Source organism: Ahaetulla prasina, chromosome 7 (assembly GCF_028640845.1).
Source record: "Ahaetulla prasina isolate Xishuangbanna chromosome 7, ASM2864084v1, whole genome shotgun sequence".
NCBI classification, from domain to species: domain Eukaryota; kingdom Metazoa; phylum Chordata; class Lepidosauria; order Squamata; family Colubridae; genus Ahaetulla; species Ahaetulla prasina.
In genome coordinates, this window is record NC_080545.1 from 4,716,355 (window position 1) to 4,742,538 (window position 26,184).

Here is a 26,184-nt window from a genome sequence, read left to right on the forward strand (position 1 = left end):
CCTTCCATCCATCCGAGATGGGTAAAATTTATTTTATTTTATTTATTTAATCATATTTGTATACCGCCTTATCTCCCAAGGGACTCAGGGCGGTTTACAGCCAAGTAAAAAATATACATAAATACAAGTTAAAACCCCAATTTAAAAAACTTATTAAATACGGCCGAGTATTAAAACCCCAATAGAATAGTAAAAACCCCATTAAAACCAAAATTTAAAATTTAAAATTCTAGTCCAGTCCTGCGCAGATAAAAAGATGTGTTTTAAGCTCGCGGCGAAAGGTTCGAAGGTCAGGAAGTTGGCGAAGTCTTGGGGGAAGTTCGTTCCAGAGGGTGGGAGCCCCCACAGAGAAGGCCCTTCCCCTGGGCGTCGCCAGCCGGCACTGCCTGGCTGACGGCACCCTGAGGAGTCCCTCCCTGTGAGAGCGTACGGGTCGGTGGGAGGCAATCGGTGGCAGTAGACGGTCCCGTAAGTATCCCGGCCCAATGCCATGGAGCGCTTTGAAGATAGTTACCAAAACCTTGAAGCGCACCCGAAAGGCCACAGGTAGCCAGTGCAGTCTGTGCAGGAGAGGTGTCACATGGGAGCCACGAGGGGCTCCCTCTATCACCCGCGCAGCCTGAGGACCTAGATTGTTGGGGGCAATATGCTGACTCTGCAAACCGCTTAGAGAGGCCTGTAAAAGCATTGTGAAGCGGTATATAAGTCTTAGTGCTATTGCTGTTGCTGTACTTTTTTAGAGATAGCTGATGGCAGCATCTACCGAAACCTTGGCTGATGTTGAAAAAGTTAAGCAAGGTTAGACTTAGCTACTTTCAGGGGAAACCCGAAAATCCGAGACTAAAGTAATATTTTTTTTAAAAAAAATAAACATCGTGGAAGAAGGCATGGGTAATTCTCTTCTGGAGTGATGCCAGGAAAGCTTCGTAGACCTGCCTACAAAGCCATCAAGAGCCAAAGTTGACTCAAGGGATTCTTTTATCTAGCTGGTGGTCTCCGAGTTTTAATAAATAAGCAACGGCGCTCCTATAAGCTTAAGACACCCCCCCCCTCGATTTCTGCTCCAGCGTGCTGGAAACATCTGGACTGAAACTGCAGTGCTGAAGATATGCTGGCGGATTTCAAATACGTTAATGCATTGGCCGACCTTGTCAAGTTCACAGTCAAGGAATTACCATTTAAACTAAAACATTTCCAGTCCCTCTGCAGGAGATGGCAAGAAGAAATCACCTATTTATTTCTGGATTATTTATTTACATCTTAAGACATATTTATTGAGCCCCAGACCTATTAATCAATTAGAACAATTCATCGTTGCCTCCAGAAGTTGTAAGTTGCTGCAATACTGGAGGTTTTTAAGAAGACATTGGACAACCATTTGTCTGGAATTGTTTACTGTTTCCTGCTCATGCAGAGGACTAGACTAGAAGATCTCCAAGATCCCCATTATTCTGCGTTCTATATCAGGGGTCTCCAACCTTGGCAACTTGAAGACTTGTGGACTTCAACTCCCAGAATCCCTCAGCCAGCAAAACTTGAAGTCCACAAGTCTTCAAGTTGCCAAGGTTGGAGACCCCTGTTCTATATTCTATATAAAACTAATGCTCTTAGCATGATTGGGACAAAGACACAGGTTTTAAGGAGCTGGAAATTGCAGCATCAACTCAAGACATGAATTGACTTGGTCATCAGAAATGGCAGCATGAATTGTCCGAATCTGCTGGTTCTTATATGCTACCTAAAAGTACAGTATCCTCCTGCTGAGTCACATAACATGTTCAGTCCTTAAAGGTGAAATAGGTGACCATGGAACTAAGGATGGGTTTCCTGACAGTGAGAACAATTAATCAGCGGAACGACTTGCCTCCAGAAGTTGTGAATGCCCCAACACTGGAAGTTTTTAAGAAGATGTTGGATAGCCATTTGTCTGAAATGGTGTAGGGTTTCCTGCCTGGGCAGGGGGTTGGACTAGAAGACCTCCAAGGTCCCTTCCAAGTCTAATAGTCTGTTATTCTGTTATGCTGTTTTCCTTCCTTCCTTCCTTCCTTCCTTCCTTCCTTCCTTCCTTCCTTCCTTCCTTCCTTCCTTCCTTCCTTCCTTCTCCATCTCTGGAGGCTTTCAAGAAGATATTGGACAGCCATTTGTGTGGGATGATGAAGGGTCTCCTGCCTGAGCAGGGGGTTGGACTAGAAGACCTCCAAGGTCCCTTCCAACTCTGCTATTTGGTTATTCTGACCTCTCTTTTACCCATCTGCCTGTGGATTTTTACACATTCGTATGTCCTATTGAAGTATCCATTGATCTGTATTTCTGTGTTACATGAATTTGCACAGATATAGGTACCCTGTATTTTAAACTTTTTCAACCTTGAGTTAAGGAAGATCCAGAACGGATTTCTTTATCTCAAATGGACAGCTAACATCAAAAACATCATTAAAAAAGGACAACAAAGAATGTTCTTTCTGCGCCAACTCAGTAAACTCAAACTGCCCAAGGAGCTGCTGATCCAATTCTACAGAGGAATTATTGAGTCTGTCATTTGCACCTCTATAACTGTCTGGTTCAGTTCTGCAACCCAACAAGAAAAACACAGACTTCAGAGGATAATTAGAACTGCAGAAAAAATAATTGCTACCAACCTGCCTTCCATTGAGGACCTGTATACTGCACGAATCAAGAAGAGGGCCGTGAAAATATTTGCAGATCCCTCGCATCCTGGACATAAATTGTTTCAACTCCTACCCTCAAAACGACGCTATAGAGCACTGCACACCAGAACAACTAGACACAAGAACAGTTTTTTCCCGAAGGCCATCACTCTGCTAAACAAATAATTCCCTCAACACTGTCAGACTATTTACTGAATCTGCACTACTATTAATCGTTTCATAGTTCCCATCACCAATCTCTTTCCACTTATGACTGTATGACTATAACTTGTTGCTGGCAATCCTTATGATTTATATTGATATATTGATCATCAATTGTGTTGTAAATGTTGTACCTTGATGAACGTATCTTTTCTTTTATGTACACTGAGAGCATATGCACCAAGACAAATTCCTTGTGTGTCCAATCACACTTGGCCAATAAAATTCTATTCTATTCTATTCTATTCTATTCTATTCTATTCTATTCTAACAACTTGATTTTTTTTTCTTTTAATCCAAAACACACAGATTGTTTTCGTGGAAATGGGACAAATTACATGGGCAATTTAGCCCACACAAGGTTTGGCTTGACTTGTTCCATGTGGGATAAAAACATCCAAGATTTAAGAAGGTATGTACAAAATTAATTCCTCCTCCTAGATGGGGTGGAATATTGTAGCGTATCGTGCAAATAAATGTCTTCCAGGCTTCAGGATTTCCGATTTTAGCTTTGATATTACAGCTGGGATGGTGGTTTTAAGAAAAATGTGCTGATTATGTGATAAGGGACAAGAGATTTAGGAAGAGTTAATTAAATTCTGTAGTCAACCCCAAATTCACTTTTCACTGTCTTTAGAATGCCATCGTGTCATCTTAGGTAATTACTTAAAAGGTTGGATTTTTTTTTTAATAAAGAACCTAGGAAATCATGTGAGATTAGCAATAGCATTAGCACCTAGACTTAGATACCGCTTCACAGTGCTTTTACGGCCCTCTCTAAGCGGTTTTGCAGAGTCAGCCTCTGGCCCCCAACAATCTGGGTCCTCATTTTATCCACCTCGGGAGGACAGGAGGCTGAGTCAACCTTGAGCCAGTCTGGATCGAACTGCTGGCAGTGGGCAGAGTTAGCCTGCAATGCTGCATTCTAACCACTGCGCCACTACGGCTCTCCTGAAATAATTCTTTTTACAAAACCTGAAAGATTGCAGTCTTCTAAAATCGTGTGAGATTTCTCCTTACCTAGGGCCTACCTAGCATCTAATTGAGGTTATATATGTGTTTGTCTGCTGTTTGTCTGTCTGTCTGCCTGCCTCTCTCTCTCTCTCTCTCTCTCTCTCTCACACACACACACAGACACAAACAGACACACACACACACACCTGTCTGTCTTATCACTCTCTCTCTCTCATTTATCTATCATCTACCTATCTATCATCTCTCTTTATCATCTATCTCTTTATCATCTATCTCTTTATCATCTATCTCTTTATCATCTCTATCATCTATCTCTATATCATCTATCTATCTATCTATCTATCTATCTATCTATCTATCTATCTATCTATCTATCTATCTATCTATCTATCTATTATCTATCATCTATCTATTTATTTCTCTATCATTATCATCTATCTGTCTCTGTCTATCTATATATCTATCTATATGTATCCATCCATCCATCCATCCATCCATCATCTATTTATCTATCATCTTTCTATCATCTATCATCTATCTGTTTATCTCTCTCTCTTTCTATCATCTATTTATCTGTCTGTCTATCTATCTATCTATCTATCTATCTATCTATCTATCTATCTATCTATCTATCATCTATCTATCTATTCTATCTATCTATCGTCTATCATTAATCTGTCTGCCTGCCTCTCTCTCCCTCTCCCTCCCTCCCTCCCTCTCTTTCTTTCTCTTCTGTCTGTATTTGATTTCTATAGCCGTCCATCTCAGCAAAAAACTCTGGGTGGCTCGCAATTCAGAAACATGTGTTACAATTAAAAATCTTTAAAACCCACATAAAACAATGAGAACAATAAGGAGCATTAAAACATTGCAAGAACTTTAGAATCCTGCATTTCCTCTTTTGAGTAGGATTTCGTAGCTGAATCTTTTTAAATCACGGCTGTGTATCACATCCGGCTTGTTTATTGCGGTACCATTTCAGACGGGAAAGGAAGCTAAAGCAGATGAGACGTCCACATTCCATTTGATCATTCCTCTGTGACAAGCCAGGATTAATCTAGGTTTATTTCAGATTTAGCTACCTTGGAATCCCAGCTCTCTCTGAATTAAATGCAACCATCTTCTTGAATGTGGTTGGGACAAAGCTAATCCTTCCTTGATGCAGTTACCAACTGAGCTGCCTTTACATAAATCTACTTCTGAATACACAGTGTTCTTTTGTGGGGTTTTCCGGTACACTTAGGAAAGCCGACTCACAATTCTTTCACCACAGTCGGACCAAGATGCACTTACTTCCAAGACACATGCATATATATTTTTTCCCAACCATAATTGGCCTCCAATGTGAGAGGTGGCTTCATAAATTTTGGTTCTTCTGCAGGGTTATTTGGTAGGGTAGAAGCGTTGAATTTAATGTGGCTTCTATCGGCAGGAAAGGATTTCGCTAGTTACTGTTTTCCATCTCCAAAAAGCACAAAATGTGTGCACATCTGCATTTCTTTTTTTTTTTAATTGTTGAAAAAAGTTTCTTATTTAACTCTAACCCAACACAGGGACGTGGCGACTCAGTGGCTAAGATACTGAGCTTGTCAATCGAAAGGTCGGCACTTCAGCGGTTTGAATCCCTAGTGCCACGTAACGGGGTAAGCTCCCTTTACTTGTCCCAGCTTCTGCCAACCTAGCAGTTCGAAAGCAGGTAAAAAATGCAAGTAGAAAAAATAGGGACCACCTTTGGTGGGAAGGGAACAGCGTTCCGTGCGCCTTTGGCGTTGAGTCATGTCCGCCACATGACCATGGAGACGTCTTCAGACAGCGCTGGGTCTTCGGCTTTGAAACAGAGATGAGCACTGCCCCCTAGAGTCGGGAATGACTAGTACATATGTGCAAGAGGAACCTTTACCTTTACCTAACCCAACACAACACAACAAACACAAAACACATAACATACATTCCCTTTTTACAACTGTTTCGTAGCTTTGATCTCCTAATATTTCTATTTTCTCCCATTTCCCCTTATAATATTGATATCCTTCTTATCCCGTTATCCCTTATTACTCTATAGTTCCTATCACGCATAATATTAAATTTATACATTCTATACACTATCTTGCAGACATCTTGCATTTATTTTTTCTCCCCTTTCATCACTGTTCATTTCTCCAGCCACTTGTACCAGTTATCCCATATTGCATAATATTTTGTATCTTCCTTTTCTTTAATTTCCTTTGTTAATTTGTCCATCTTGGCACAATCTAAGATTTTCCATTATCCATTCTTCCTCTGTTGGTGTATTTCCTTTTTTTTCCAATTTTGTGCGTATGAAATTCTTGCGGCCGTTATGATATGTAAGATTAAGTATTTTATTTTTTTGATATAGTGTCTGGTAAATATTCCTAACAAGAATGTCTCTGGTTTCCAATCAATCGGCTGGTCCCGTTATTTTTTCTAGCCATTTTCTAGCACATCTGCATTTCAATAGATATTTTTTAAAGTTCATGGTTATACAACAAGTGGCATGTTTTGTCACTCTTAATTTCTAATTCTTCTGTCCCAATTTTCCTCTGGCTTCTGCGGTCTTTGGATTTACAAAGATCTTTTCATCATGTTTTTATTTAATGTTGTTTCAAAAGCCAGTAAGGATCATTGAGTAACTACACTGTGAATGTATACTTCTGTTTCCATAATAATTCTAGTAACTTTTTAAAAAATGTACAAATGAAAACTGGCATAAACTAATAATCAGGAAGAGAGATAAAGTGGGAAAGGAGAGAGAAATAGACGGGCAGAAAGATAGAAAGAAGAAGAAAGGAGAAGAAAAATATATACAAAGAATTATTTCCAATTTCTTCTTCCAAGAATATAAGAAACATATTCAGCTCTTAGTTTAAAATGCAATACACTGTCTATTTCCCCCCATCAAAGGGGGGGGGGGATTTTTAATTTTTTTTTAACATCCATCAACTCCATATGTTATTAATTGACTTTTCTTTGTGCGTGCTGGAGCCCCCGAAACCTGAAGACCAGCTGGCTGGTGTGCATGCGCTCGCCGGAAACTCAAAGACCAGCTGGGCTTTGGGTTTCCAGGGCTCCAGTGCATGCGAAGACCAGATAGCCAGCATGCGCATGTGCACCGGCTACCTGGTCTTCGATTTTCCGGGGCTCAGGCTCATATGCGTGTTCCGGTTTAGGCACTTGGTTCCGAAAAGGTTCGCCATCACTGCCCTATTGTCGTGTCCCACTCCTCCGCTGACGGCCGGGTCAGGGAAATCCGAATCAGGCTTGCCTCTGCGGCTCTGCCAAAGTCCTAGCAAAGTCCTCAAGGCAGGCAGGAGACCATAAAGTGACTTCAGCAACCAGATGAGACTTTGCCTGACTCAGAGAATGCCAGAAAGCAGATCCTTTATATAGGCCATGGGGTGTGGCTCCATGACTCAGCACTCATTAAGGCCTGCCCCTCCCTTCCTTCTGTTGCCTCCGCCTATCCAGTCTTCTGAAGCGAGGGTCACTCCAGTTGGCAGCTGTTGGTAATTGACCTCCCTCAGGCTCACATGCTGTGGGGGAGGGGGAGGGGTCTAGTTGCTCCGTTTGCCTGGGCATGGAGCCAGTGCTGGGGCCGGGAGGTGCTTCCTCCTCCTCAGCCTGTCTGGGCATGGAGCCAGGGCTGGGGCCAGGAGGCATACTAGGACATTCCTCAGCGTTCGGAAGCAGATAAGAAGGCCCCGGCTGCAGTGAGAGCGGGCAAGACACAACACCTATAGCCTATGCATAGGAATCTTCTTCTCAACTAACTGTCCGAACCTGCTTGGAGTTTAATAAAGTCCTACAAAATTCAAGGACAGGTTGGACTTTGTTGGCTTGCAGCTACGTAGAGATTCTAGGCTGATTCATCTTTTCATGCCTCCGCCCCTTTCAGTTCTTTCTCCTACAGTTAGGATAATAAGGTCTACATTTCTGCAATAACTTATATACTTCTGAAAAAAATGGTGATCTTAGGGCTGTGTGTTGTGGTCCGTCAGCAGCCTACAGAGCTGGCAACGGAGGCAGACAGTGATGAGGCTGAGATGAGGCCAGGGCCATCGGGAAGTGAGGTGTGGACTCCAGAGCCTCCAGAGACTGATAGTAGTGAGGCAGAGGAACAGGAGGAGCCTGTTCATAATGCACGCATGAGAAGAGCTGCCAGAAGGCAAGAGCAGCTCAAGCAGAGAGGACAACTCGGGAGTAAGGCCAAGAGATGATTGGCCCCTCCCATAAGGCTTAAAACAGACCAGCACTGGCATTTCAGCTTTACTGGAAGACAACGTTGTAGCTGCGTCTTCTGTTCCATCTTCTGCTTTGTCTGCGTGCTTGTTTTTGTGGCTTCTGGAAATTTGCCAGGAAGGGCCTTTGGGAGTTTGCCTAATTGGACCAAGGTTTGTGAGATAACTGAGGAATTTGTGTTGGGAGGCATTTGTTTTACTTTGAGTTGAACGACGCTGGGAATGAAGTAATTCCCAGCTGTTCGAATAAAGTTTGTTTTTCCACGGACTAGGTTTATTACTACTTACTTGGGCCTGGGTCACAACATTGTGTGTGTGTTTTTTTTTCTCCTTCTAGGCACCTCCCTATATATAAAGACCTAGATATAAGCAAGGTGAAGAAGAATTACTGTCGCAATCCGGATGACGATGCTCACGGCCCTTGGTGCTACACCAGCAATCCTAAAATGCCTTGGGACTACTGCCGTATATCTAGATGTATGTATCTGGGTCATTCCAAAAGACATGGAATTCCCTAATTAAAAGGCATAGTAATGATGAGAATTGTGCCCATGTGATTGTTGATCCCCTCAAGTAAGAGCTATTTCTTATGGCAAGGATGAAAATAAGCAAGTATGCGTTTATTGCATGACATCAGGATGTGGTCTGGTTCTTTTATCATTGCTGTTAGCAGTGGCTCTGGACCAGAGATGATGATGATGATGATGATGATGATGATGATGATGATGATGATGATGATGATGATAATAATAATAATAATAATAATAATAATAATAATAATAATAATAATAATATTTTAATTTTTATACCGCCCTTCTCCCGAAGGACTCAGGGCGGTTAACAGCCAAATAAAATACAGTACAATACAATATAATAAAATCACTATTAAAAAACTTATTCGATATGGCCTATAAATTAAATTATAAAAATACATAATATATTATAAAACCGCATTTTAAATCCTATTTAAAAAACCCATTTTATGCCAGTCCTGCTCGGAAGAATAAATATGTCTTCAGCTCGCGGCAAAAAGTCCGGAGGTCAGGAAGTTGTCGAAGTCCTGGGGGAAGCCCATTCCAGATAGTATTCAGTCGGTTTGGACCGGTTCCGCCCGAACCATTAGCAGAAATGGCAGATGCGCCTACCCCACCCTTCCGCCCCAGCTCTATGCCATCCTATTTAGGCACGTTTGTGAGGCTGGGTGCATGCGCGGATGGCGTGCTCACTTTTGCGAACCGATAGGGAAAGTAAGTGAATACAACCCCTGCTCTGGACAAACAGTACTACTATTTGTTAAGAGTCTGTAGAGATTCTCAATCATCCAGGCCATGGTTGTCCCAAAGGTGCTTTTTCAGGAGGCAACTAGACTTTCAGCTGAAGAAGGTTCTTGGATGAGAAGTGGAACGTCTTCAAAAGAAAAAAAAAACAAGGAAGTCCAGTTGCCTCCTGAAAAAGCACCCTTCGGGTCTACTATTTGTTGTATAAAGCCCTCCCCTCCCCCCATCCTTTAAAATCTTCACATTCTGAGATTCTTTAAAGAGGAGAAACAGCCGAGCAGCTAGTAATTTAGCACTAGCACTAGCGCTTAGACTTATATACCGCTTGGCAGGGCTTTACAGCCCTCTCTAAGCAATTTACAAAGTCAGTACAATTGCCCCCAATAATCTGGGCCCTCAGTTTACTGACCACAGAAGGAGGGAAGACTGAGACAACCTTGAGCCGGTCAGGATCGAACTGCTGGCAGTGGGCAGAGTTAGCCTACAATACTGCACTCTAACCGCTGCGCCACCATGACAGAGATAGCAATAGAACTAATATCTAATAACAAATATCTCACTTAACAGCAGAAATTTTGGGCTCAATTGTGGTCATAAATTCAGGACCACCTGTATTGATGAAAGAAGGGATTGTTGAACGTTTTTCACAGAACAAGGCAGTAGAAAGGTCTTGTTTTGTTGCATGACGTGTTTTGTTGGTGTTAAATGAAGTGTCCTTCTTGAAAGTTATCCCAACATGATTGCATTGTGTTGTCTGTTTAGGTGACAATGATCCAGTTTCTATGATGAGCAGTTTAGACAGTAAGTAACCAAAAGCTTCCAACTGGTGGGGCTGTCCGGGAGCGGTGGTGAATGATGACCCCCAGAAATGATCTCATTGTCTCATGGATGAATGTCTATGGAGATTCTCAGTCATCCAGGTCATGGTTGTCCCAAAAGTGCTTTTTCAAGAGGCAACTGGACTTTTTTGTGTTTCTCCTTGAAGACGAAAACAAGCTTCTTCAGCTCTGACTGGATGGTGGAGAATGGAAGTCCACATTCTGGACAGAGAGGACCGCTGGTTTGAAAGAGGGGTCAGAGAGGCCACCTACATGGAGATTGAAAAGGTCTCTCCCAACAGAGGGGGAGAGAGATGACACCACGTATCTCCTTTTACAAAACAGACCTTTCAGCAGTCCCAAGAAGGTTCCACCCATCATCATCCGTCTATCTGTTCATCTACATATCTATCTTCTCTCTCTCTCTCTCTCTCTTTCCACCTATCTGTCACTCTCTTTGCATTCTCTCTCTTGATTGTATCTCTCTCTCTCTCTCAATCATCCATTCATCCATCTGTCTGTCTGTCTGTCTGTCTGCCTATATCATCTATCTTCATCATCATTGATCATCTATTGATCAATCTATTATCTATCTATAGCTATCTATTATCATCTATCATCTATCTATCATCTATCTTCATCATCATCTATCATCTATCTATCTTCAACTATCATCTATCGATCAATATATTATCTATCTATCTATCATCTATCTCCATCATCTATTTATCATCTTTCTTCATCATCTAACATCTATCAATCAATCTATTATCTATCTATCATCTATCTTCATCATCATCTATCTATCATCTTTCTTCATCATCATCTATCTATCATCTTTCTTCATCATCATCTAACATCTATCAATCAATCTATTATCTATCTATCTATCTAGCTATCATCTATCCATCATCTATCATCACCTATCATCTATCAATCAATCTTCTATCTATCTATCTATCTATCTATCTATCTATCTATCTATCTATCTATCTATCCCAACGACTCTCAGAAAGAGTACTAACGACCAGATAACTTCAAGGAATATAAATCCTCTCATCCACTATTCAGTCAAAACCGAAGAAGCTTCTTGGATGAGAAGCGAAAACTCTTCAAGGAAAAACAAAGTCCAGTTGCCTTTTGACAAAGCTCCCTTGGGATATCTCATAGATGAAAATTTATTTACTTATTCCTGACATCATGACTCAAGTAAATAATTCCATTACAATGTGATGATGATGATGATTTTTTAAGACCTGGCTTTGTTATGGATCTAATCCTAAATTGCCTTTATGTTAGTCCAATAAACTAGCAAATATGGAACCTGGTTAATTGAGAAGACTGTAAATAAGATTATTTCATTATTTTCCTTATGACACAGCATCAACTCTTTTTTCACACTTACTGTCTCAAAAATATGTTAAGCCTAAACTATATATTATGGTTGATTATCTTTTTCTTATCCCAATAAGAACTACTACTACTGTTGATTTAGAAAATCTAATACAGGAGTCATTGGAGTGATTAAAAGCTTACAGAATAGATATGTATATATTATACGCAGAATATATAACCAAAAGTCTTTGGTTGTTTATTAGTTTTTAGAAGTTTGAACATAGTTCTATAAAGTGGTGAATTTTCATTTGGGGAATTCTACGTAACCCGATCAATTATCAATATTCCAGTTCCCATCATCCCTTGTGCGTCGACGAAGCATCTAAGAGTTGTTAATGGGATCCCTACACAACCTGATAAAGGATGGATGGTCAGTTTGAAAGACAGGTGAGAACCGAGGCTTAGCTCTCTTTCTCTGTGTTGATTCCCACCGTGGTCATCAAAACCAAAATATAAACTATGCATCAAACGGTGGGGGTTTTATTTTTATTTTTTTTATTTTTTAGAGATCTAGAAATGCCAGTTATTGATTAGGTCGCAGCTAAAGTTCTTCACCTTTTTCCTTCAAGAAGCCAATTGTTCCATCTTGAGGAACAACTGTTGAAGGATTGTTTCTCAGGTCTGTGTATGGACCAATCCAATCCTTTCTCAACTAACATCGTAGGTATTGTCTAGTCCAGGGGTCAGCAACCTGCAACTCTGGAGCTCCATGTGGCTCTTTCACCCGTCTGCTGCAGCTCCCTGTCACTCAAAATATGCGTCACAACCGCCAATGTGTGACACCCACCGGCATGTGATTTATTGAGCTTTTCAACCCCCGGTAGGCCAACCATGGATAAATCTTTATTTTATTTTATTTATTTATTTTGTCACAACAGTATATATAAGCATATGCATAAAATAACTATATGATATAGAAGCATATATATAAGTATAAGCATAAAATAATTATATGAGTTGGATACGATCAAGGGAAACATTAGGACAGGAACGGTAGGCACTTTAGTGCTCTTATGCACACCCCTTATAGACCTCTTAGGAATGGGGTGAAGTCAATAGTAGACAGTTTTTGGTTAAAACTTTGGGGATTTTGGGAAGAGACCACAGAGTCAGGTAGTGCATTCCAGGCATTAACAACTCTGTTACTGAAGTCATATTTTCTGCAATCAAGATTGGAGCGGTTCACATGAAGCTTAAATCTATTGAGTGCTCATGTATTGTTGCGAGAAAAGAAAAAAAAAAGTTTCAGAAGAAAACAGAACATTTAATTCAACTACAGATGCTCGTTTTGTGGCCGCTCAAGAGATAGTCAGGCACAGGATTTTGTGGCTCCCGGCGTTTTCTTTTCTGTGGGAAACGGGTCCAAATGGCTCTTTGAGGGTTTAAGGTTGCAGACCCCCTGGCCTAGTCAGTCCATGAATCCAAATTAGCAATACCCATCTTAAATTTTGGAAGTTAAAATTGTCCCGTTGGTCGATGTCAAATAAGCCACGTATCGTTTACGTTCCTCTAGACATGTCCAAGCAAAATCTGCTTTCCTCATTGGCTCAAGTAAAATGTAATGCAGGTAGTTTTCAACTTACAACAGTTCATTTTGTGCGACCATTCAAAGTTACAATGGCACTTTAAGTGAGTGTTGTTTTTTTCCACACTTATGACCATTGCAGCATCCCCCGGGGAGCAAAATTCCAGATGCTTGGCAAACCGACTCATATTTATGACGGTTGCCATGTGCCGGGGTCACGTGATCCCCTTTTGCGACCTTCTGACAAGCAAAGGCAAAAAGGAAGCCAGTAACTTAACACCGGCAGGAATTCACTTAATGACCGTGGCAAGAAAGACTGTAAAACGGGGAAACGTTCACTGAACTATCTCGCTTAGCAACAGAACTCTTGGCTTCCATTGTCGCAAATCGAGGACCACTGCGTGACATAAATGTGAAGTTTCTATTAGCAGATTGGGCCCCCAAGTAATTGTTTGTTCCTTGGTTTCTCCAGCAGAGGCAGGCATTTCTGTGGCGGTTCGCTGGTGAAAGAAGACTGGGTCCTGACAGCCAAACAGTGTTTCCTCTCCCGGTATCTATTTCACCTTTTTTTACAAGATCTTCTAATAGAATCCTAACTTTTGCATTTGGCCCTTGGGTAGAAATGTTGATTTTTCTGACAAACGGAGCTCGGGAGGGCTGCACGCAGCAGTGGTGAATTGTAAAATTTGTTACTACCGGTTCTGTGGGCGTGGCTTGGTGGGGAGGGGGTTAATGTGACTGGCTGGGCGTGGTCAACTTTTTGTTTTTTTACTTTTAAAAGCAGTTTTTCTACAATGCTTTTAAAAGGCTAAGTTGCCTGATCGTCAGAGGCGTCTGTTTTCTTTTAAAAACTTTTTTTTTTTGCCTTTAAAAGAAAAGAAAAGGCTTTGACGATCAGGCAACTCAGCCGGGATCGTCAGAGGAACCTTTTAAAAGCATTTTTTTACAACCTCTTCAGCCAAACAGGTTGTAAAAAATGCTTTTAAAAGGCTCTGACAATCCCAGCTGAGTTGCCTGATCGTCAGAGGCTTTTGTTTTCTTTTAAAAACATTTTTTTTTGCCTTTAAAAGAAAAGAAAAGCCGCTGATGATCAGGCAACTCAGCTGGGATCGTCAGAGGAACCTTTTAAAAGCATTTTTTTACAACCTCTTCAGCCAAACAGGTTGTAAAAAATGCTTTTAAAAGGCTCTGACAATCCCAGCTGAGTTGCCTGATCGTCAGAGGCTTTTGTTTTCTTTTAAAAACATTTTTTTTGCCTTTAAAAGAAAAGAAAAGGCTCTGACGATCAGGCAACTCAGCTGGGATCATCAGAGGAACCTTTTAAAAGCATTTTTTTACAACCTCTTCAGCTGAAAAGGTTTTAAAAGCCTCTGATGATCCCAGCAGAGCCACGCAATCATCATAGGCTTTTATTTTAACTTTTAAAAGCATTTTTTTGGCCGAAGAAAAAAATGCTTTTAAAAGTAAAAAAAAAACAAAACCCTCTGAGGATCACACAGCTCAACTGGGCATGGGGGAGAGAGGGATTTTTGCTACCGGTTCTCCAAACCACCTGCTGCCATTGCTTCCGGATCGGGCAATCTGGCCCAAACCGGGAGCATTTCACCCCTGCCTCCCAGGCTCCATTTTCGGCTGCAATGGTCTCTTGCACACCTCTGCCAGTGAAAATGGAGGCTAGGGAGGCCATTGCAGCTAAAAACGGAGCCCAGGCAGGCCACATGCGGCCTCCTTTAGCTTTGTTTTCAGTGGCAGATGGCTGCAGGAGGCTGTCGCGGCCGAAACCGGAGATTCAATGCCGAGCTAGCCACGCCCACCCTGGCCATGCCCACCTGTCCCTCCGAGGTCAAACAGAATCCTGATATGTCCCTCAATGAAATCGAGTTTGACACCCCTGTTTTATACAATGCAACTCTGGAATATTCAGGGCATTTGAATAGAAAACCATTATTTTAGTTTGTGATGGTGGCAAATATCTGTAGCTCGGGTGGAGGATGAAGGTGGAGGTTCGTTCTCGGAGCTTGTGGGTTGGTTTCTGAACATCTCATTACCAGGATGGGTAACATCTTCAGTGGAGTTTCAGGGAGGTCAGTGTCAGTGTTCTTCTGCTTATAAGGGCTTTGTGTGGTCAGTAGGACTTGTGATGGGAGGGTCACATCGAGTGAGAATTTAGTGATGGGTCTTGTGATGGGTCTTATGGTGGGTGTTGTGATGGTCAGGTGTGGGTCACATCAAGTGAGGGTCTTGTGATGGGTCAGGTGGTGGTCAGGTGTGGGTCATGTCAAATGAAGGTCTTGTGATGGGTCAGGTGTGGGTCACATCAAGTAAGGGTCTTGTGATAGGTCAGTTGGTGGTCATGTCAAATGAGGGTCTTGTGATGGGTCAGTTGGTGGTCATGTCAAATGAAGGTCTTGTGATGGGTCAGGTGTGGGTCACATCAAGTAAGGGTCTTGTGATGGGTCAGGTGTGGTCAGGTGGTGGTCAGGCGTGGGTCATGTCAAATTAAGGTCTTGTGATGGGACAGGAGTGTGGGACACATCAAGTGAGGGTCTTGTGATGGGTCAGGTGGTGGTCAGGTGTGGGTCATGTCAAATGAAGGTCTTGTGATGGGTCAGGTGTGGGTCACATCAAGTAAGGGTCTTGTGATGGGTCAGGTGTGGTCAGGTGGTGGTCAGGTGTGGGTCATGTCAAATGAAGGTCTTGTGATGGGTCAGGCGTGGGTCACATTAAGTGAGGGTCTTGTGATGGGTCAGGTGGTGGTCAGGTGTGGGTCATGTCAAATGAAGGTCTTGTGATGGGTCAGATGTGGGTCACATCAAGTGAGGGTCTTGTGATGGGTCAGGTGTGGTCAGGTGGTGGTCAGGTGTGGGTCATGTCAAATGAAGGTCTTGTGATGGGTCAGGTGTGGGTCACATCAAATGAGAGTCTTGTGATTGGTCCTGTGGGTCTTGCAATGGGTCAGGTGTGGGTCACGTCAAGTGAGGGTCTTGTGAGGGTCACATTTTGTGAATTTTCTTAGAAATGCTCTGCTTTTCTAGATGAACCCATATCTAGAGAAGGCTCTTTTTTCTTGGTGAGGCACAGTCCAGGAATTGGACATATTTTGATTCAATAATGGTAGGGTTTGAACTATTTGCACTAGTGCTGTTATAGTTCAACGCCTTTTTCAGAGTAAAAACCCAAGAGGGAAGTCCAGATGGCACCGTCTTCACAGCGTGAACCGCTGGAACGGTTCCAGCTTCCACTTTGGGAGACTAAAATATGACAACAACCTCATGAATTTAGTGATTTATTTTGTTTGGGGAATGAACTGTCCCCTGCTTTAGCTACCTACGTTTAAATCGAGCAATGGTTATCTAAATAGATCACGACAAAGCAAATAAGCAGAGTGAGTAGTCTGTAGAGGCTGATACCTATCTAACCTAACTTGCATCCTGGTTTATTTATTGACCCATAATCCAATTGCGTTTGCTTTCTTTAGGCATAATCTCAAAGACTATCAGGCCTGGCTTGGAATCCATAACGTGGAAAGAGCACATGAAGAAAAACATAAGCAAGTCCTGAATATTTCCCAGTTGGTCTACGGGCCTGAAGGATCTGATATAGTTTTACTGAAACTTTCCAGGTGGGCTGAAGTTGTGCGAATGTTTTATAGGCAATTCCTCTGTTTGTTGGATTTAAGGGAAGGGTGAAACCATGCTACTGAAGCAGTGGCGGGATTCACATTATGTTACTACAGGTTCAACGCGCACATGCTTCTGGCTTTAAAAACGTGCCTGAATAGGATGGGATAGAGCCAGGGAAGGGGAGGCAGGTGGGTGGGCCCACCAGCGATTTCTGCTACCGCTTTAGATATATCAGTCCGAACCGGCTGAATACCACTTCTGTACCACCTGTGATATCCGCTACCGGTTTAGGAATATCGGTCCGAACCGGCTGAATATCATTTCTGTACCACCTGCGATTTCCGCTACCGGTTTAGGTATATCAGTCCGAACCGGCTGAAAACCACTTCGATACCACCCGCGATTTCTGCTACCGGTTTAGGTATATCGGTCCAAACCGGCTGAATACCACTTCCGTACCACCTGTGATTTCTGCTACCAGTTTAGGAATATCGGTCCAAACTGGCTGAATACTATTTCTGTACCACCTGCGATTTCCGCTACCGGTTTAGGTATATCGGTCCGAACCGGCTGAAAACCACTTCCGTACCACATGCGAAGGGAACAGTTAAACAATGGGTCGACTTGGGAGTAAGGCCACAGGTGGACGATGAATGGCCCCTCCCAGAGGGAATAAAAGAGGAGTGAAAGGAGGGGGGTGTTTGCAGGAGTTCGCTAAATTGGTTCGTGACTCTCCGAGATTCCTTGCCAAGTGTTGAAGATATCGGCCTGGCAGCTGTCCAAGCCAGTTAAGTTCTGTGACTGTCAATTCTCCCTTGAAAGACTTTGCTGAATGTGAATGAGAGAAATTCACAGTAACTTCATAAAAAGGGGTTTTTGTCAGGACAAGGAGTTTGCTTCGTGGTTTGGGAATGCCTAGGTCAAAACACACATCTGCATTTCCCAGATCCTCGGGAAGAACTCGATAAGTGTCTGAAAATGCCAAATCCAGTCTTAACATCTGGCTGACTATGCAATGAATCATAAGACTCTTTAACTTCTTCGTCCGATTTGAAAAGACGTGTTAAATTTACCGACTTATTCCTATAAACGTCCATGTTCTCCTTTTTTTCAGACCTGCAGTAAGCAATAACGCTGTAGCTATTATCCGTCTGCCCATTTCTGGCTGCACCATTCCAGATGGGACCACGTGCAGTGTTTACGGATGGGGACACACAGGAAGTAAGTAATTCAAGTTTGGGAAGGGACACTCCCCCCCCCCAAAAAAATCCTCTCCATGGCCTGTTTTCCTTGCTACCTTCTGGGAGGGGGCTTGGTGGTATCCGAAGCAGATTCAAGCCACAGTTTTGTTCCATATAGCATTAGGGCCGTGGTAGCTCGGGCTGTTAGAAGCCTGTTATTAGAACACAGCAGCCTGCAATTACTGCAGGTTCAAGCCCGGCCCAAGGTTGACTCAGCCTTCCATCCTTTATAAGGTAGGTAAAATGAGGACCCAGATTGTTGTGGGGGCAATAAGTTGATAAATTTGTAAATATACAAATAGAATGAGACTATTGCCTTATACACTGTAAGCCGTCCTGAGTCTTCGGAGAAGGGCAGGGTATAAATGTAAATAAATTTAAAAAAAAATCACTTCCTGAACTCTCAAGTTTTCTCTTTCTGCCACGGAGTTCCAGGTATACTTGTAAAGAAAGGAATAAGCATTCTGCGAACTCCGGAACAAAAATATGGCTGACGAAAGCTTAGTAGAATAAAATTTTAATTATTTTAGTTCCGGAGTTCGCAGAACATCTGTTCCTTTCATTACACACACACACACACATACACACACACACACACATACATGTGTGTATGTATAGGTGTGTGTGTGTGTATAGCATGCATGTAATAACAACAGAGTTGGAAGGGACCTTGGAGGCCTTCTAGTCCAACCCTCTGCCCAGGCAGGAAACCCTACACCATCTCAGACAGATGGTTATCCAACATTTTCTTAAAAATTTCCAGTCTTGGAGCATTCACAACTTCTGCAGGCAAGTCGTTCCACTTATTAATTGTTCTAACTGTCAGGAAATTTCTCCTTAGTTCTAAGTTGCTTCTTTCCTTGATCAGTTTCCACCCATTGCTTCTTGTTCTACCCTCAGGTGCTTTGGAGAACAGCCCGACTCCCACTTCTTTGTGGCAGCCCCTGAGATATTGGAAGACTGCTATCATGTCTCCCCTAGTCCTTCTTTTCATTAAACTAGACATACCCAGTTCCTGCAACCGTTCTTCATATGTTTTAGCCTCCAGTCCATTAATCATCTTTGTTGCTCTTTTCTGCACTCTTTCTAGAGTCTCAGCATCTTTTTTACATCGCGGTGACCAAAACTGAATGCAGTATTCCAAGTGTGGCCTTACCAAGGCATTATAAAGTGGCACTAACACTTCATATACGTGTGTTATGTATGTGTATGGGTAGATATGTACTTTATATATCTACAGGCAACAAAATTTCATTTTTAATGTGGGCCAGTGCACTCACAGTAAATAAATGACAATAAAGGTCTTGTCTTGTCTTGTCTTGTCTTGTCTTGTCTTGTCTTGTCTTGTCTTGTCTTGTCTGGGAGTAAGGAGTGCTTAAGAGAATGCATTATCTTTTGGGGACGTTGATAGATCATCATGGTTAAATTCTTTCTATGTGGTTACTAAGAGTTGACCATGACTTGATAACCCCCAAATCAATCAACCAATGAGATGGAGTAAAGAACAGTTATTTCTCTTCACAATTTCAGCAAGAAATTTTGACGGGCAACTTCAGGAAGCCAATATGATCATTATGGGGAACGAACGCTGCAGTCAAGATTTTGGAGGGAATGTAATCCTGAAGGAATCAGAAATGTGCGCGCGAGCCGAGAGCATTGGCAGTGGAACTTGTGAGGTACAACTTCTTAAAAACCATTCTTATGCTAGTGTTATACATACAATGGGCAAGTCTTTACCACGAGCTTTGCTCGTCATAATCTCTTTTCCATAAACACATCTATGTGGTTTTTTCTGTTTTTCTCTTTCTAGCGGGATTACGGTGGCCCACTGGTCTGCGAACAGAATAGAATCAAGATAGTAATGGGAGTGATTATCCCCGGACGAGGATGTGCAGTTCCCAAACGGCCTGGGATTTTCGTCAAGGTGGCTTACTACTCCAAATGGATACACAAGATCTTAATGACATACAAGTCATAGCCGAAGAACCCTACCAAAGGGGTTGAGGGTTGGGGCAGCCAGTTCTAGGGATACTGGAGGAAAGTGGGACATTGTATTGTGATAGAGAAAACTTGGACTTTTCTGGGGGGGAAAAAATGTCGTCCATCAAATATTAACTTGATAATAGTCAAGTTTGACAGATATTTGTGGCTCTTCCTGTCCCATTCTGCTTCTGGCTGCGTTGCATGGGGGTAAGAAAAAATGCAGTGACTTATTTCCTGAATATACTTGAATAGGAAAGCAAATCTGCGAACATGGTGGCTGGAAAAATGCACATTCTTTATACTTAGCCCAGTTGTTTTTTTTCTTCTTCTCCTAGGCTGCTAGTTAGGAGAGCTTTGTTCATAGGCATAAACACCCCTCTGAAATTTGCAGTATATTGTTCTTTTCCTATACCCAGCCCTGAATTCATCTTTAAGATGGCATGAAACACGTGCATAAGTCAGAGACAATGTCGTCTCTTACATTGTTTCATTGTGTTTTCATTCCTTTATCAATGGCTTTCTGGACGTGCGACCCCGTTGAGCAATTCATTTGCAAAGTCCATTCTATCGTGATAGCGAAGGACATTCCAACCAAGAGAATGTAATTTGTTTCTGGAAGAGTCCATAAACAGATACCAACATGGGTTGGGTGAGGATCCAATAATGTGTTTTACTAGCTCTCTATGTCCACGGTCATTTTTACACAGAAGGCCACGTCCTTCGCTGATGCTATGACGTGCAGAGATGAAGAATCGCCACTAGGAAGTGAGGTGGACAATGACAAACATCTAGTGAGGTTTCCGAGATCTCGTGTGGTCTCCAAAGAAATCTAAAGGATTTCTTTGAAGAACCAAGCATAGTGTTTCCTTTAAGCCAAATCTTGGATCTTATTGTTTCGGACCTACAAATTTCACTCCATCCCATTTCTTTTTAAGTTCGGCTCCTGCTTCTTCTCCTCTAGAATGTAAACTTTCCAAACGCCTTTGTTTTCTAAATGGTTCCGCCACACTATCTGGCCTTTTTTGGCTGTAAGATATTATTAGTTTGTTCGCTCCTTCGTTCCTACACTCCTTCCTGTTTGATGAAGTTCTAAACTTGAGCATAGTATAGACCCATGATGGCGAACCTATGGCAGGCGTGCCAGAGGTGGCACACGGAGCCATATCGGTGGGCACGTGAGCTCAGCTCATGCACCTTCTGGGCCCACCTTCTGGGCTTATCGGAAGTAGGGAAACAGGCTGTTTCTGGCCTCTGGAGGGCCTCCAGGGGGGTTGGGAAAGGAGGTTTTTGCCCTCCCCAGGCTCCCAGAGAGGCTCTGGAGCCTGGAGAGAGCAAAAAATGGGTCCACTTTGCCCTCATGTGCCAAAAGCGGGGGGAACATGAGGGGTTGTGCACGCATGTATGTGGGGGCATAGAATTATGGATGTGGGGATGCGTGTGCACGCCCCCCCTATACTCCCCCCCGTTTTTGGTACGTGATGGCAAAAAGGTTAGCCATCACTGGTATAGACCTAGGATTGGGGTTGGAGAAAAAGCCAGCTTTCTAGTTTTCTAAACAGCCAATCATCCCTTTATGTAATATTGGGCACAGAAATGTCAAAATATCTCCTAGAAATGGGGATTGCATCACTATCCCTTATCTGCTGTTGCCCTTTAAAATTCCAGCAGATCGTGAATGCTTGTCCTAAGCTAAAACCCTTAATTCATATTCATGTTCCCAACAAAAGCCATCCTGGAACAGATAATTTTAATCCTAACAGAATTAAATACCTTGATCTGTTTTAAAATGAGAATTTAGAAATCAGTTCCTCCCCGGTTTGATGTTCTTTGATTTGAGTTTAAGTGTCCAGATTAAGGCAAAGATCATGATAAAATTTATTCTTTATTTAGAATTAGCATTCCTTCAACCGCCAAGATTCTGATCTTTGATTCTGATTTTATAAGTGTAAGAGTAGATTTTATCTGTAATCCACAGTCAATCCTTTCCAAAGGATCGAGTCGTATGCTACACGAACCTTTGCATGTTCCATCTTTAGTCTTTCAAGATTTAAACCTTTTGTTTTTCGAGATTTAAAAGTGAGGATTCTCATCCAATGAACTGTCAAATATTGGCTTGTAGTTTTTTGTGTTTTTTTTTAAAAGCAATTTTAAAAAAACCATCCATGTTACGGTTTGAAAGAGCTGCGATGTGTTTTCTACAGCGTGTTTCCTTCTGTTTGCAATCACCGTCCTGAAAGACTGTTTTCAGATTTTAGAAGCACACAAATGTTGATTGTGTAGAAACAAACTCCTGTTCTCTCGATTGTATATTGAGAGTCATTGCTAACCTTAGTTTTCTTGTGCAAACTATCTGTATAATGCATGGACTTTGCAACATGTTCGTTCTTGCATTCACATTTTAAATACGTTTTAAGTATGCACTTCTACATGTAATGTATGAAGCGTTCCATAGCTTTCAGTTCGGTTCCTATTATGCTTACTTCCTAGTAAATGGATGTTCTATTATATTAGCTTCTTAATCTCAGAACGGGCAGAACAAATATCAACCGATGAGGTCTATAAGGCTTCTGTGTATTTCTGCTGGCCTTTTGTTTAAAAGGACTTGCAATTAATTATCTGGTGGCATATTCAGAACTTGATGAGAACTAAAATACCTCAAATGCAAAATGAGGTATGGATTAATGAAAGTCATGTTTCCAAACCCTTAGTGTAAATTTAACGTTTTCCAGCTCTGAACCAGAATATAATTCGATATAAGATAGATCAAAATATTGCTTTAGACAGGTTTTTTTTTTTTTCAAAGCTTGGGTAAATTACTGTTACTTTTCCACACTGTAAGATATTTTGCAAACGTTTCCCGTCTCTGCTTCCCTGTTCCTTCTTCAAATTGTATATATTTGTATGATGGACATGAAAAGAATATTCATGACACTATAAATGTAATTCGTTTTCCTTTTTTCTTCTTCTTCAAGGTTTATGTATTCTCCGTTATATGTGCAGGCATTTTGTATTATGTATGCAGGCCTTTCTGCTCAGTGTAATAAAAAAAAAATATTCTAAAATATTATAAGCTTCTGCGGGGCAGAAGACAATACTGAATTTATATATAAAATATGTATAGGGGTATTATTATACATTGTGTAAGACTTCTTGCAATGAGTTGAGTCTCTTTACAATGAATTTATAGATCTGATTACTTGTAAAATTTCTGACCGCCTTCTGGAATTCATTGATCTTCTAATATACTGTCATGTGGAGAAATGTAATTTGTGTGTCATTAAGATCGCAGGGATTGTGTTTGTACACACACACACACACACACACACACACACACACACACACACAAAGGCAGAGATATATATATGGTGAAAGATTAATCTGAGATGCATAGATTATTCTGAATTTTCTCAGTTCAGGCAGTCGAGGCCCAGAAATGTTCAAAAGCACCTAATATTGGAATACTAAGCAGACGTGAATCCAGTTTCTTCTAGACAATTCACTAACCCTTGAAATCTGTCGTCTGTTCTTGAGACATGCTGGAGATGGAGGCGAAGGAGAAGGAGAAGAAGAAGAAGGAAAGAAGATCAAGAAGGTAAGAAGAAGAAGAAAGAGGAGGAGGAAGAAGAAGAAGGAGGAGGAGGAGGAGGAGAAAGAAGGAAGACAAAGAAAGAGAAGAAAGAAAGAAAAAAGTAAGAAAAAAGAGAAAAAGAAAGGAAAGGAAAGAAAAAGAAAGAAGAAAAGGAAGAAAGAAAAAAGAAAGATTCCTGCAAATTACAGATTACTGATAGAATTCATGCATCTTTCTGGTCATACGTGGATGGAAGATCTTTCTACAAAAAGGCAATTTGCCATTTATTCCCCGGTACAGAAAACTGTAGCTACCAATTGTACCAACCAACATGGGAACCTGGGTTTATTGGGTTGGGGGACGGGGGACCCTGCAGAACATCTTGTTCAGGGTCCAAGCTATCATTCCTGGCGTGAAATGGATCTGATGCGTCTTGAGGACGGAACCTGCCCTGCAGAAATGGTTTCGAGTTTGATTGGTTTGAAAGAAAAATCTTTTTTTAATTCCCACCCCCGTTAATCACTGCTGCCTATCTTCTTGGGGTAAGGTTTGGGCACCAGAAATGGAGAGATTGTTTTTTAAAAGACTGTACTGTCATATGAAGTAAAAACAAAACAAAACAAGGACTTTTGTTAGCTTAGGAATTAGAGTAGGTTATCTGTTGGGTAAGGTTCAGTTTCGTGTATATTTTGCCCTATTAAAAAGAAAAAAAAAGATGGATGGTTAATAATTCATGAACCTTGACCCATCTGAGAAAAGGATCTTAATTCTTGAAAAGTTATGATGATTCAAAGTGGCTCCATTTTTTTTAGTGCTGTAAATTAAGGGTCTCCAACCTTTGGCAACTTTAAGCCTGGAGGAGTTCAACTCCCAGAATTCCCCAGCCAGCTTTGCCAGCTTTGTTGAAGTCCTCCAGGCTTAAAGTTGCCAAGTTTGGAGACCCCTGTTGTAAATTATAGTCTCTTTCCCTTCATCCTTTCCAATAGAAACGGATTGTTGATTGTCGTTGTTTAGAAGTGTATTAAAACTAACGCTCTGACTTTATGATAATTCTGTAAGTAAAGGCATCCCTTAGCCATGAAAGTTGCTATTTTTGTATCTCGATGATTACAGTTAATAAAATATTTTATGAAAAAAAAATTGGATAGGTCCTTTATTTATCATAAAAAGTCAATGCATTGAGAAGGAATTGTAGGCTGATCTCTCATTTAACTCTGCAAGTTCTGCATGTCCTTCTCCTACAATATATGTACATATGGGTGATATTTATAGATCCATCTACAGAGTAAATGTACAAATATATATAGTTCACACAAATGTGAAGAAGAAAAAAACAACACGTAAAGAGGGGTAGGAAGGGAAGATGTTAATGTTAATCCCATATTCACCCAAAGCTCTTGGTGGCAACTGGACTTTTTTTCCCCCCCCTTCCTTGAAGACTTTTCACTTCTCAGACAAGAAGCTTCTTCAGTTCTGACTGAAGGGTGGAGGATGGGAGGATTTCTGTTCCTTGTAGTCATCTGGTGGGGAGCCTTCTTGAAACTGCTGAAAGGATTGTGTTGTAAACAGGAGATAGGTGGCATCAAATCCCACCCCCTCTGTTGAGGGAGCGCTGTTCAATATTAGTTTGACCCCTCGTTCAATATATATAATATACATATACATACACCCCTTCGCTCTCCCTCTCTGTCCATCCATCCATCCATCCATCCATCCATCCATCCACTCACCCACCTATCTTGTCTGTCTGTCTGTCTGTCTGTCTGTCTGTCCGTCCGTCCGTCCGTCCGTCCGTCCGTCCGTCCATCCATCCATCCATCCATCCATCCATCCATCCATCCATCCATCCATCCATCTATCTATCTATCTATCTATCCATCCATCCATCCATCCATCCATCCATCCACTCACCCACCTATCTTGTCTGTCTGTCTGTCTGTCTGTCTGTCTGTCTGTCTGTCTGTCTGTCTGTCTGTCTGTCTGTCTGTCTGTCTGTCTATCTATCTATCTATCTATCCATCCATCCATCCATCCATCCATCCATCCATCCATCCATCCATCCATCCATCCATCCATCCATCTATCTATCTATCTATCTATCTATCTATCTATCTATCTATCTATCTATCTCAATCATCTATCTATCTTTCATCTATCGTCTATCAAGATAGATAGATGTAATCTTATGTATCATCTACCTATATCATCCATCCATCCATCCATCCATCTATTTATCTCTGTCTATCATCGATCATTCATCTATTTTTTGTCTGTCTGTCTATCATCTATTGGTCATTTGCTAGACCAATTCTTGAATACAACTCGACTGTCTGGAACCCATACCACATTTCTGACATCAATACAATTGAACGTGTCCATAAATATTTTACAAGAAGAGTTCTCCACTCCTCTGAATACAACAAAATACCTTATGCCACCAGACTTGAAATCCTGGGTTTAGAAAATTTAGAACTATGTGCCTTCTATGAGTTAAACTCATAGAATCATCTGTTACAATGTCCTTCCTGTCAAAGACTACTTCAGCTTCAATTGCAACAATACAAGAGCACACAATAGATTTAAGCTTAATGTTAACCGCTCCAATCTTGATTGCAGAAAATATGACTTCAGTAATAGAATTGTTAATGCTTGG

General features: G+C 41.5%; 1 protein-coding gene across 4 annotated transcripts in view; it reads left to right on the top strand.

Moving 5' to 3' along the window:
- The window catches only part of HGF (hepatocyte growth factor), a 93,569-nt gene extending 68,769 nt beyond the window's left edge, over positions 1-24,800 (top strand). For 2 of the 4 annotated variants that reach the window (XM_058191179.1, XM_058191180.1), the window contains exons 10-18: positions 3,180-3,282; positions 8,439-8,578; positions 10,141-10,179; positions 11,882-11,978; positions 13,589-13,666; positions 16,595-16,738; positions 17,854-17,960; positions 19,511-19,656; positions 19,791-24,800. In XM_058191179.1, the coding sequence (XP_058047162.1) occupies positions 3,180-3,282; positions 8,439-8,578; positions 10,141-10,179; positions 11,882-11,978; positions 13,589-13,666; positions 16,595-16,738; positions 17,854-17,960; positions 19,511-19,656; positions 19,791-19,958 (1,022 nt within the window). In that variant the 3' untranslated portion in view covers positions 19,959-24,800. The remainder of the gene's footprint in view (positions 1-3,179; positions 3,283-8,438; positions 8,579-10,140; positions 10,180-11,881; positions 11,979-13,588; positions 13,667-16,594; positions 16,739-17,853; positions 17,961-19,510; positions 19,657-19,790) is intronic. The other 2 variants (XM_058191177.1, XM_058191178.1) reach the window with 1 other exon arrangement.
- The last annotated feature ends 1,384 nt before the right edge of the window (positions 24,801-26,184 follow it).